This window comes from Felis catus, chromosome D3 (genome assembly GCF_018350175.1).
Source record: "Felis catus isolate Fca126 chromosome D3, F.catus_Fca126_mat1.0, whole genome shotgun sequence".
Classification (NCBI taxonomy): Eukaryota; Metazoa; Chordata; class Mammalia; order Carnivora; family Felidae; genus Felis; species Felis catus.
Window position 1 is genome coordinate 73,166,491 of NC_058379.1, and position 13,283 is coordinate 73,179,773.

General features: G+C 42.7%; 1 protein-coding gene across 1 annotated transcript in view; it reads right to left on the reverse strand.

Annotated features, from left to right (window-relative positions):
• Nucleotides 1-8,634: 8,634 nt before the first annotated feature.
• MBD2 (methyl-CpG binding domain protein 2) overlaps nucleotides 8,635-13,283 on the reverse strand; it is a 66,336-nt gene continuing 61,687 nt past the window's right edge. The window contains exons 6-7 of the mRNA XM_019815286.3: nucleotides 13,088-13,226; nucleotides 8,635-9,107 (exon numbers count right to left, since the gene is read on the reverse strand). Coding sequence (XP_019670845.2) covers nucleotides 13,100-13,226 — 127 coding nt within the window. The 3' untranslated portion in view covers nucleotides 8,635-9,107; nucleotides 13,088-13,099. The remainder of the gene's footprint in view (nucleotides 9,108-13,087; nucleotides 13,227-13,283) is intronic.

The window sequence follows — 13,283 nt, forward strand, 5'->3', positions numbered from 1 at the left end:
TGGAAAACAGATGGGTGGCTGACAAGGGATTATGGTAGGGAAGGGGGGGTCATAACCAAGGGGGTAGCATAAGGGAATTTGGGAGGGTGGTGGTGACAGAACTTTCCCCTATCAAATATAGTGGTGGATATAGAACTATTCATCTGTCAATACTCATAGGCCTATACTTCAAAAAGACTGAATTTTAGTGCATATGATTTTAAAAATAAATATTTTTTTAAAAATCCCAGAATGGTATGGAATCATTCAGGCATGAAGGAGCACTTTAGAAGGAGCACTTTAGAAGGAGCACTTTTCTACCTACCCCACCCCATTCGCCTCTGGTGAGTGACATTTACCTGATGGGCAAAATAAAATACTCAGATATCTCCATAAAGCCTTTTTTTTTTTTTTTTTAATTTATTTTTGGGACAGAGAGAGACAGAGCATGAACGGGGGAGGGGCAGAGAGAGGGAGACACAGAGTCGGAAACAGGCTCCAGGCTCCGAGCCATCAGCCCAGAGCCTGATGCGGGGCTTGAACTCACGGACCGCGAGATCGTGACCTGGCTGAAGTTGGACGCTTAACCGACTGCGCCACCCAGGCGCCCCGTAAAGCCTTTTTTTAAAAAGTCCCTCTTGGGGCACCTGGGTGGCTCAGTCGGTTGAGCATTTGACTTCTGCTCAGGTCATGATCTCAAGGTTCGTGAGTTCAAGCCCTGCGTCCCCACGTCGGGCTCTGTGCGGGCAGCTTGGAGCCTGGAGCCTGCTTAGGATTCTGTGTCTCCCTCTCTCTCTCTGCCCCTCCCCAGCTTGTACTCTGTCTCTTCCTCTCTCAAAAATAAATAAACATTAAAAAATTTTTTTTATAAAAAAAAAGTCTCTCTCTTCACACCAAGGTTTTGGCACCATGGACATCGGGGGTGCTGTTCCATGCATTGTAGGATTTGAAGCTGCGTCCTTGTCCTCTACTCACTTGATGTCAACAGCAAGTGCACCCTCTTCCTTCTTTGTGAGAACCAAACATGGCTCAACACTGCCACATGTCCCAGTAGAGGGAGCGGGGGAGGCGGGCAAAATTACCCCCAGACTGAGAACCACCGATTTCGACTCATGTTTAGAATTACTTTATAGAATTGTATATGCCGAACTATGATAGGAGATTTAGAGTTTTTGAGGATAATTTTGACTATATATGTTTTCACCTTCTTTAATGATTTTCAAACCTCAGGCCCTCCCCAGATATGATAACTCTATTGTAGAAATAATGTGTGTCAAGACTCCTGTTCTCCTGTCCTATAGACTCAGGAGCTGGTTTATCCCTTTCACTAGAGTCATAAGCTTAGAACCAAAAATGTTCTATTATGATGTAGATAAAAGGGTGGATTTTTTAAAGGTCTAAAAAGTATTAAATTAAAGGTAGGAAAGACCTATGACTTTGTAATTGCTGCAATAATTATTATTGCTAAAGTTTAATGGAGATGATTGCTTTTCCTTTCCAGGAGGTAAAATGTTGGCAAGATTACTCAGTCTGTGGCCTTGTTGTTTATTCTTATACCATATTTTTGCTCCAGATTAAGAAAAAAGGAAGCAATTATTTCTCAATTAGCTTATACGGTTCGTGAAGAAAGAGCAGCAGAGAGATTCTCTTGCTTATCTTATGGGATGAATGCAAAGAAATATTCCTGTGTAGTAGGAAGAGGAGAGTTGAAAAATGAGGCTGGGGGCACCTGGGGGGCTCAGTCGGTTAAGCGTCCGACTCTTGATTTCAGCTCAGGTCGTGATCTCAGTTTCATGGTTTCGAGCCCCACATAGCGGGCTCTGTACTGGCAGTGCAGAGCCTGCTTGGGATTCTCTCTCTGCCCCTCCCAACTCACACAGTCTCCGTCTCTCTCAAATAAACTTAAGAAAAAAAAGAAAAGGAAAAGAAGGCTTTAGTGGAATGGCATTATATGCTAATTGCCCTTTAAGTATGATCATTCTAGAATGCCTAAATATTAACCTGATTATCAACCAAATTTTGCTGAGGGTCGTGGTAATAACTAAGGTAGAATCTGCTACCAAAACACTTGCCACAAAGTGTATGGTAAAGAATTTGGCCTTGACCAGAAAAGACTAACCATGGCCTTCAGCTTGTGGGAGGTAACACTGTATGTCATACTTGATAAGAGTGTCTCTATCTTAACTAAGGGTTTTAGCCCGGAGTGTCCACAGGTAAGCCGCGTAGACCAAGGACAAGAATGTCATCTGAGGAATTCAGACCTCGTCCAAAAGGATAGAAACCCACTGTAAATATGACTCGGAACACCGGGTAATCTAAGAGGCATTTGAGAAAGGCCTGGCAGCACTACTTAAAATGGCACAGAGCTGGAGAAGCTGGTGGCAGGGAGAGCAGATAGAAGCCACTGTAGTGACCCAGACAGGGTTCACAAAAGCCTGCACATGAGTAGCGCAAGAAAAATGATACTGAGAAAGAAAACTTGACAAAACTCCTGGTGACTATTAGTACTCAAAGTGAAGTCTAAATTTGGGCATGTACCAGTTAGCAATAGCTTAAAAGAGAGAGGAGAGAGAGAGAGAGAGAGAGAGAGACATTCATTGTATGTTGGTATTGTTGATTTAGCAAACAGCCCAGGGGAGGTATTAACAGAGCTAGTCCAAGAATTTAACATTGACCTTGAGAATCTGGGCTCTTCCTGATTTGCCAATCCATCCCCCTTGCAGTGTTGCTTTTTCACCTTCACATTTGTCTCTTCAAGGTCACGTGATGGCTGCTGAAGATCTAAGCCTCAGATCTTAATTAGGAACTTAAAGGTGGCATCGGCACAGCTGTGAATAGCCATCAGGTTAACCAGCCTTCTGTACCTGCCACAGATGGTTAAATAAAGAAATGGAAAAGAGAAGATGTTCCCTTTTCTATTTGACTATTTGAGGATATGATCTAAGTTTAGGAGTAGACATCTGAATTAACAAGAGAACTCTAAGTAGACATGTTTGTGAGAGTATAAATTTCTTCATTGTCACATTTATCTCTTCCCCAAATTCCTCTGTATTCAGGTAGGGATCTCCTTGAGTGGTCTGAATTATCTCCATTCTTTAGCATTCTCCCTTTATTTCCTTTTGCCTCTTTGCTGGTCTTGAAGGATATGGCAGTGGAGGCTACGGGATTTCATTAAAAAAAAAAAAAAAAATTAGAAGAACAAAGATTGCGACTACTCCCTGAATGAATTTAAAGCTGAATGTGTTTTGACTCCCCGAGTCACTGTGTTTCCCCAGTGCTAAGTGTTTTCCGTGTCAGGTGACTAATCAATCCCTTTTCACAGCAGCGTGGGGAAAACTTAAATCTAGTTTGTGCCAAGGCAGCACCACAGTTTTTAAAAATAACTGTGATAGCTATACGGTTGTGGTTTTCTCATTTATAACATTATACTGAGTGTTTTGGGGGACGGAGGGGAGGGAAAGAGAAGGTTTTCAAAGAAGGCATTCATTCCCACCATGAACAGCATTTTCCACCATGTTGCTGCTGTATCTTTCTCGTTGAGTTTCCAAACGTTTCTATTTTCACACAACTAGCTATTGTTGGGTCCCAGGCCTTCAGCAAATCATGCTGTGATCAACAAGGCACTCTGACCCCTCGCCATCAACCTCTCCCACCCTCACACACAAAACTCCTTGCTTTTTCTCTCCTGATCCCAGGAGTATCTGTCCAGTCAACAAAATTCAGGCTAACTCCTCAAAAGCAGGTTCTAATCCCCCCCAAAATTCTCTAGGGTATTTTGTTTTGTTTTGTTTTGTTTTTAGAGAAGGGGCTGCTACCATTTGTGAAATACATACCATATACCAGGCACTATGATATATATTCTCTATTGAGAGCTTTATGGAAGCTATAGATACCCCCGGAGAAGGGCATGTTATCACAAACTTTTGCATCCAATGGCAAGAGGAGGTTCCTTGAACCCCAGATAAGGAGACTTGCACCAGGGTAGTGGTCTCAAAACTCTTTTAATTTAGAAACAAAATTTCAGAAACAAAAGCATATATCCCAATTATTTATGGAATTTACTTATAAATTACCTACATGTACTGCTCTACTAATATGTGTATCATAAAACACTCCAAAATTTAGATCTTAAAAGGATAAGATGCGAGCACTTATCAAAAGGCCAGAGTTTTTCCCACGGCTGGTGAATGCTTTTATGCATGCCCAAGTCACACGTGCAGATACACCCCACTTCAAACCCCTTCCCCAGGACCTGTGCCCATTGCATCTTGCTGCTGGACGTCTCACAGCATCTTGTTCATGAAGCAAAAAGCTGAAAGTAGTACAACAGGAAGAAAACGCTAACAGCCCCCTGCAGATCAAAATAACTCCCAACATTCTGTGACTAGGAAACTGCACCTGTTCCCACCTCTTGTAAAAGAGAAGTAATCCTGGTAAAGATTGCTCAGCAGAAGAGATCACTGGAAAAGCTTTGACTACTCCCACATAAAAGAAGCAGGTTTCCTATTAAAAAAAAAAAAAAAAATCACTCTGCCCTATATAAGCTCTCAGGCCACAGTCACACTGTACTTAATAAACCATACCGTGTTATTCTCTGTCACAGAAAGAAATGCAGCTTGAAACCCAAGTGGGGAAGGGCATCGGAAGGTTGCATGGCATTCTAGAAACAGAAGACCTCTGCATTCAAATTCCACCGCTGCACCTTTCTGGCTTGACTAAGTCATTTAACCTGCTCCTTAGGCTCCTCGGCTCTTACATGGGGACAACATGTGCATATTTCATAGCTTAAATGTAAGTTAAAATTCAAACATGACATTAATGGGGGTGAAAGTGTTCTATAAATTATGAAATGCTGTATAAATGAAATAACTTTTGTCCTCCTGCTATCAAAACAAAAGCCGAGTGATTGACAGAGTGACACATGCCCTTCTAGAGAAATCAGTGTGTAAATTTTCAAAGTTCACCTCAGACCCTTTGAGACATGCAGATTGGTAGCTCACTACCCCAATTCCCAATCCCCCAGCTACTCCTAGGTAATCCTGTGTAAGTGCCTGATGGAACTGCCTTCATGGAACTAGAATTTCGGTGAAGGCCATTCACTGGAGTAGATTTTGTAGAGAGGTCACATCTGCATCCCAGGAGTGAAGGCAGGCAGGACAACGAAGCTATGTTAACCCGGGCAGAGGCTTGGAAGCTATGGCCTCACAATGTGTAGTTGGCCTCCCTCTGATTCTGTGGAGAAGCTTTCAGCCCTTCTGCTCAGTAGACATACCCGCAGCACACGACTAAGCAAATGTCTTCGCAAATGGGAGTAGTGTCACTGAGTAAGCTCTGAAAGCTTTGGGGCCCTAAACCCCATCTAAAGCCCCTTGCGTCCAGGAAACACAGGCCAGAGATGTGTTTCATGGATTAAGTCATTGAAGATGACTTACACAAACATTTTTAAAGCTTCAAAATTTATTGCTGTACACTTTTCGCATAGCATTGACTATGGAAATACTGATAGTGCAAATATTTATTTTGGACTTTGTAGCATTTGAGATCACAAAGCTTTTTGATATCTTTTGCAATCATTTACGAAGATCTCTATTACTCAACTTATCTTTCAAATTCAAACAAGTACTCTTATATTCAGCGAGATTACATAATGCTCTCAAGATCTCTCTCTAGAACAAAAGAAATACACTGGAAGCCACCAGGGGCATTCCTTTCCTTGATAATACATTCGTCTCACAACACTTTTTCAACTGCAAGTCTCTTTGTTCATTTACAGATTCATTCCAATAAATATTTATTGACAAAACTGCTATGTGCTGGACACTGTGCTAGGCTCTGGGGACATTAAGATGAAAAGAGGCAATCTCTGCTTTCACGGTGCTTACAGTCTAAAAGTGGAAACAGACATGCAAACAAATTTACAATACAGTAAAGTGCTTCCGTGGAGGTATTTACAGAGTGCAGGGGGAACCTGGAAGAGGGAAGAACATCTTGCTGGAGAAATCAGGGACAGCTTCACAGAGGAGGTAGCCACTGAGCTGAGACTTGACCAGTAACCAGGAATTTGCCATGTAGACAGGCAGGCAAAGGGAATGACAGGTGCAAAGACACAGAGGCCCAAGGGGCACTCAGAAGGACCAAGTAATGTAGTTTTTCTTGAGCTGAAGGTGATAAGAGGGGCAGGATGACCTAGACAAATAGGCAGGGATCAGATCATGGAGAGCCTTTTGATCATTCATCCATTTATTCAACAAACATTTAATAAGTGCTTACTATGTACCAGGCACTAGGCTAAATGCTGGGGTTGTACCAGGGAACAAGACAGATACATCCTCGCTCTCGTGGAGCTTACATTCTAGTAAAGAGATAGACAAAAAGTCAACAAATAAATACAGATTGAGAAGATTTCTACAAAGGAAATAAACAGAGTGCTGAGGCAGAAAACGAATATTACAGGGGCGGAGAGTAGTTACAGTTATTAGAAAATGCCTCTTGGAAGTGACATAAAACTGACACCTGCAGGGGTTATGACAAAGGCATGCTCCGACGGGAGCGTTCACTATGCACCAGGCACTGTGCTAAATGCTTTATAAACAGTAGCTCATTTAGTCCTCACGACGACTCTATGAGGTAGTATTATTCCTATTTCACGGAGGAGGAACAGGGCTCAAGGAGATTAAGTCACCTGACGAGTCACACAAATGGCAAAAACCAAGGTTCAGACACAGGTTCTCTTCATTTCAAAGTGCTCACTCTTAAAAATTCTTAAAATAATTCTTAAAAATTACATGGAGAAGTGAGAAACTTCGAGTAGGGAAATGATACAGTCACATTTGAGGACCATTCTGATGACCATATGGAGGAGCAGGGATGGAGACAGAAGGAGGGAAGGAGGGAGGGAGGGAGAAAGAAGCCACTCAAAGTCCAGAGGAGAGGAAAGGAGTTGCATGAAGACAGTGGTTGCGGAAATGAAGAGGTATGGGTGTGAGAAGGGCATTTGATAGTTCTAACAGGACTGACAGGACGTTGGAAGCAAGGGAACAGGGACCACTCAAGGGCACCCGCTTTGAGCAATTGAATGGGATGATTTGCTTCTACCCTTGTTAGGGGATGCAGGACGGTGGTAGATTTGGGGAATAAGATAATGAATGTTTAATTCTGGACATGTTATCCTGTGGATATCTTGGGAAGACCTGGACTTATAAGATGGTCGCCAGTTGGACATCATGTAATGGCTTTCATACCTTGTTCTCTACCTGAGCAAAGTACATAAGAACAAAAATCAAAGTTTTATACGTGTGTACATTATGTTTTTGCTTTTACCAAAACTGTTTATAAAAGCATGTATATCTTGGTTGGATAGCTTTGTAAAAAGAACATATGATCACCAAGGTGAAGTTACCCCAAGCTTAATTACAGAAGAGAAATCATGGACTTGGGGCGGGGGAACCTAAGAAAAGCCTTTGGCCATCCATTCTAAGTAGCTACACCAGTTCTTGAAAAGATATCAATATTGACTTCCCACGGCCACCTTGTTTGGGGCAGTTTGATGGGCCCAGAGGAGGCATCCTTGGCCAGTAGTCTGCCCAGAGTCTGCCAAGTATCCAGGCTCATTTGCCAGTAAGAATGCTCTGAGGAAGCTGGTGGCGTAAGGGACAGAAATCAAAGCTGACTATAAATCAGGAATTCCAAGAAGGTGTTACTTATATAGTTTGGCATAAGGTCCAGAGAGACAGCAGCCCAAACCTAGCCAGTTGTATTGCTTTGACTATTATTCCTCCCTTCCTCAGGAACTGGAAGGGTGCTGGAGGTAGTGGTAATAAAAGGTACAGGTGACACTTATATGGAACTGGTCACACCACGGACCACATCATTTCTTGGTCTAATTTTAAAAGAACTCAAGAGTGAAGAAGTACATAAACCCTCCCTGTAGAAAGCTATTGTTTCCCAAAATATCTTCAAATTTGCTTACAACCACTCCCTCCTTTTCCTTGGCATCAGATTAACTTAAGTATGTTTTTGCTTTTTAAACTCATTTAATAATGCTGTGCCAGTTGTAGTAAATAGGTATCTAAGAATTTAAGTGGTAATGAAGTTACACTTGAGAGTTTCAACAACAACAACAACAACAAAATAATACTGTGGAGGCCGGGGACTGATTAGTAAAGTATTACAATCTGGCTCATTAAGCAACTCGGCCTGGAAAGTTGCCTCTCTCTGGAGCAAAGGGTCTAACCTGCACCTGTTAACTCAGTAAGCCAGCAGACATGAGAAAACACTAACTGTTCTAGAAAAAACAACAGCCATGGACTTCCAGTACCATCCAAAGGGTACCTGTGTACCTAACTCACGCCCAAGGGAAGGAAATGCTTTATTTTTATAAAACTAACAAAAGTACTAGTCACAGGCAAGAAAAAACAAAAAAACAAAACAAAAAAAAACCCTGACACATGCTAGATGGCAACTGAGAATTCAGGGGAAAGCGACACAGTTTTCACGCTATTCGGAGGCGTATTGCAAATGCATGAACTATTCTCTACCACCTCCATTTGAAACCTAAGGCCCAGGGATCACAGCTGACTGTAAATCAGGAATCCCGAGGGGACGGGGGAGGCTATTTATTATGTGTGCTCTTTTAACAGAAAGAATTCCAATCAGTCTGTGAATATAATCATTTATTTGTCTTTACAGTGATGATGGAAGAATGTACAGGTGTCCTCTTTCAATAAAGTATAAAAATCTGTTTATATACAGTGAAGTCACAATAATCTTTAATTGGGAGATTTATTTGGTACTACTGATCGGTTCATATTAAAACGGGGGGAAAACAAATATTTCACGTAAGTGCTACATTTCCAGTAGATTGCACCTGGCATCAAAAGCTCAGCTTCAACTTAAGCGTCCTCCTTGATATTACAAAAGTCTAATTTTAAGTCCTAGGACTCAAAATAAACATCATTTTTTGAATAATAGATATATACATCAAAAATACATCTAAAAAGGCATTGGTTAGTGCTATTAAAAAGCTGTATGTGCTCGGGTATGTTTTTTTTCTTACAGGCGAAACCCAGTGGAAACGCTTTTGTTCAATTCTAGAAATTTGCTCTTGGGGAACGTTGGTCGAAAGTTACCTGTAAGGAAAAACAAACAAATTTAAGTAATTCAATGATTTCTCAGGTGAGGTCAGCAGAACTTGAAAAAGTAGTTAGAGGCTAAACTTCACGTAGAACCACATTTTTAAAGTCTTGTTAACACTTCATTACGGCACTTTGTACATAAAAAATGTTCAACATATCCTCTCATTGTTTCAAGTGCTTTAACAATAACTTTATACTCCTTTTATTTTCAAAAGAGTCATATGTACAGCTTTGTATGCTAACACAAATACTATCTATAATTAATTGAATCCATATAAAAACAGAAATCATAGGGCATACAAATTTAAAAAAAAAGACTGTATTAGATACAGCCAAATCCAAACAATTTTGAGAAAATTTAGAAAAACTACTAACTGATTTACTTTACTTCAGAGCATTTACAGATGACAGATATGCACTGAAGTTTTATTATTATTTCACCTCGGTGAAACAGTACTGTGCAATGGCAGAGTTTATATATGTGATCCCGTATCTCAGATGTAGCTACATATTTTAAAACCTTTGCTTTTATGGTTTTCTTCTTGTTGCATTCACTCCTAAAACTGCAATAATCTGGGTACTCCTCTATGATTGTAAAATTGTAACAGTTCTCAACCTGTTATGGATATATATACATATATATCAAATAGGGGCACCTGGGTGACTCAGTCAGCATCCGACTTCAGCTCAGGTCATGATCTCATGGTTCATGGGTTCGAGCCCCACATCAGGCTCTGTGCTGACAGCTCAGAGCCTGGAGCCTCCTTCAGATTCTGTGTCTCCCTCTCTCTCTGCCCCTCCCCTGCCTGCACTCTGTCTCTCCTGTCTCTCAAAAATGAATAAACATTAAAAAACTTTTTAAATAAAAATAAAACAAATAAATAAAGGCCCACTTTGCTAATAAGGAACATCAGAAAGAACCGTGGCATGGTGGGTGACAGACCCAAGCGGAACTGCGTGTTACAGGCTCCGTCTCTTACAAGCCATGTGAAGTCGGCCATGACCTACCCTTTGATCAAGCCAAGCCCTACCTATTCTACAGATTATTACGAACACCTGATTACGTTATGTGGCAGTGCTCTGGTTTATGAAACACTTTAGGTGCAGAGAGGACTAAATGAGCGAATTAGGTACATTTAATTCTGAGAACTAAGAAGTACTTCTAATTCTTCCACAACCTTCGAGTCTAATGGCCTGGTCTCATAATACCATTCCCCAGTTTAGGATGTGATACCCATACTCTGAATCTCTCTGTACCCAACATGCCAAAACAATGGCTACTTTAAGTATATATTCAAATTCTAATCACTCAATATTAATTAGTTTGTTCCCACCATTAACCACATTTGCGCCAGGCAATGGGCAATGCTGGCATTCATTCATTCATTCATTCATTCATTTATTTATAACGCTTATTCATTTTTGAGAGAGAGAGTGTGTGTGTCAGAGCGGTCAGCACAGAGCCTAACAGGGGCCCGAACACACAAACCGCAAGATCATGACCTGAGCTGAAGTCAGACACTTAACCTACTGAGCCACGCAGGACCCCAATGCTGGCTCATACATGAACAAAGTGCCTAGTCCCTAAAACCCATGCTTGCTTACATAAATCAGGGTACTGCCTTGATACCCATTTGCAAAGTGATCTGCGATGTAAACAAGGGTCTAATGAAACCTCAGTTAGTAGACCCCTGATTAAATTGTCTTCAGGACAAAGTCTGAAAAACAACAAATGCTAAAAGGCTCTGAAGAGGAGGGCTCTCCTAGAGTCCCTTTTGATGCAATCCAGGCACAACCACTCCAATGCCCACACTGCGCTCCAGAGACAGCATGGCTGAAGCCTTCAGACAGAAGAAACATGCCTCAGACTTTTCCTCTGGAGGACGTATACAGACCACGCACACTCATCAAAGCCCATAAAACACATCCCGGCCAGAGTGGAAAACAAGATTCAATACCAACATGGCGTCTTCCTGTCCTCAATAAGGGAGAAAAAAAAAAGACTTAAAATAGCACTGAACTGGATTCCCATGGTTCTGTGTGTTCAGGAAACTGTCACCAAATGGAGATGCTATCACTGAATACATAATGTGAGGCACTATAATTATTACACGATTTCTGTATCACTGTGGCATGAGCCGCTCCCTGGGTTACGGCAAAGGCACTGATGGGAAGGGAAGGTTGTGTGAACCACTGACTCAGCGTCCCTGCACACAATACCCTGTCTGTGCCTGTACCAAACAGGCCTCTGGCCATCCCTCGGCGGCTCACGTGAAAAACCTGGAGTCGTCCCCATCACTTCCAATCAGTCACCTGGTCAAGCTGATTCTATCTCCAAATACATCTCAAACGGACCTCTGCTCTTCCTCTTTCTCTGCACCCACTGCCAACATTCCTGTGAAGCCACCATCTCTCTCACTGCCAGGCTACAACAGCCTCCTCACTGGCCACCCCGCGTCCAGGCTGTCCCTGCTCTAATCCTCTCTTTCACACGGCAGCCAAAAGGAACTTGCACAGAAGCACATCTGACCATGTTCCTCAGCCTTCAGTGGATTCCCATTTGCTTTAATGTTAAAGCTGGAAACCCTTAACAACAACCCATCAGCACGATAAGATTCGCCTCCACACATTCTCCCAGTGCTCCCCAGACCTACTGTAAAGGCACCGACTTCTCCTTGCTGTTTCTTTTCATGGGAACACTTTTATCCCCAACTCTGGCCTACTGCTGCTTGCCCTTGAGGCTCAACATAAATGTCACCTCCTCAGAGGCTTTGTTGACCCTTCACACCACGTTAGCTCCCCTGCCATCAGCTCCCCCAGTACCTTTGCTTTTCCTTTGTAGCACTGATCACAGTTGGTAATTATGGAATGTGGTGAGCGTCTGGTTAGTACAACTGTATGGCACGTTCCATGAGCAGAGGGACCGTGTGATTGTGGCCACCAGTGTGTCTCCAGAACTAGCACCAAAAGCAAGAATGACTAAGCGGGGCCAGGTGTGGGTCCATAGACTGAAAGGGATGGGGGAGGACAGATTCAAAAACATCTAGGAGTTAGAATTCTAACTCACTCTGTTTGTTCTCTCTCTCTCTCTCTCTCTCTCTCTCTCTCCCCACAATGCCTCAGTTTTGGCTTCAAAAGACATAAGTCACTGGCTCATGGGGGACAGAAAGTAAGACAAGGTCTGCCGAAACCAAGCAGGATGGCAGTTGGGAAGCAAGATGCCACATTAACCCCTGGAGCCTGGACCACAGCCACTTAAAGAGAATATATACCCACCAGGACAGAACCTATGACACTCATGTGAGCTCACGACAGGGTCAAAGTTTGTATGTTGTAAGGTAAATTATTTACTATCCTTTAAAATGTCCTTCTGAGTCTCTCTGCATCAAGTCCATGCTAGAGAAAACCTACTTTAGGGCCCTAATTTTCAAGAGCGGACAACAGGGGTGCCTGGGTGACTCAGTTCGTTAAGCATCTGACTTCAGCTCAGGTCATGATCTTGTGGTGTGAGTTCCAGCCCCACATCAAGCTCTGTGCTGACAGCTCAGAGCCTGGAGCCTGCTTCAGAGTCTGTTTCCCTCTGTCTCTGCCCCTCCCCTGCTCGCATTCATTCTCCCTCTCCCTCTCTCTCTCGAAAATAAAAAATAAAAAAAAAAGGGGAGGGGGGGAACAAGAGACCCCAGAAAGATAGTGTGGCGGGGATGACCGCCACCTTCACCACCTGCGACCACTCTCCTTTCTTCCACCTGGCATTACAAGAGGAGGTTAGACTCCTTGCAAGTGGCTTCAGGGCTGTGAGTGTCTTCACATCATTAGGACAAAAGGGTGATTCTTAAACACAGAAGAGGCCGAACAGCGCCTGCTCACCCCTGCGGGGGAGCGTCTATATTTTGCTGAGGCAGGCCACAAAGGGCAAAAGCAAGAAAGTCAACCATCTTCAGGTGCAAGCCCCTCCCTCTCTGCTCTCAGTTTACCTGATCATATTCTTAGGCTTCATCTCCACTGTCCATTTCGATATCCATTTCTTCCGTATCAGCAGCTCGTGACAAGATGTCTGCCATCAGTGCTTCTTCCAATTTTTTGCGTACTTGTTGTACTCGCTCTTCCTGTTTCCTTTAAAAAAAAAAAGTAAAATCACACTGATGATCTGGCAAGTACTGGAACCATGAA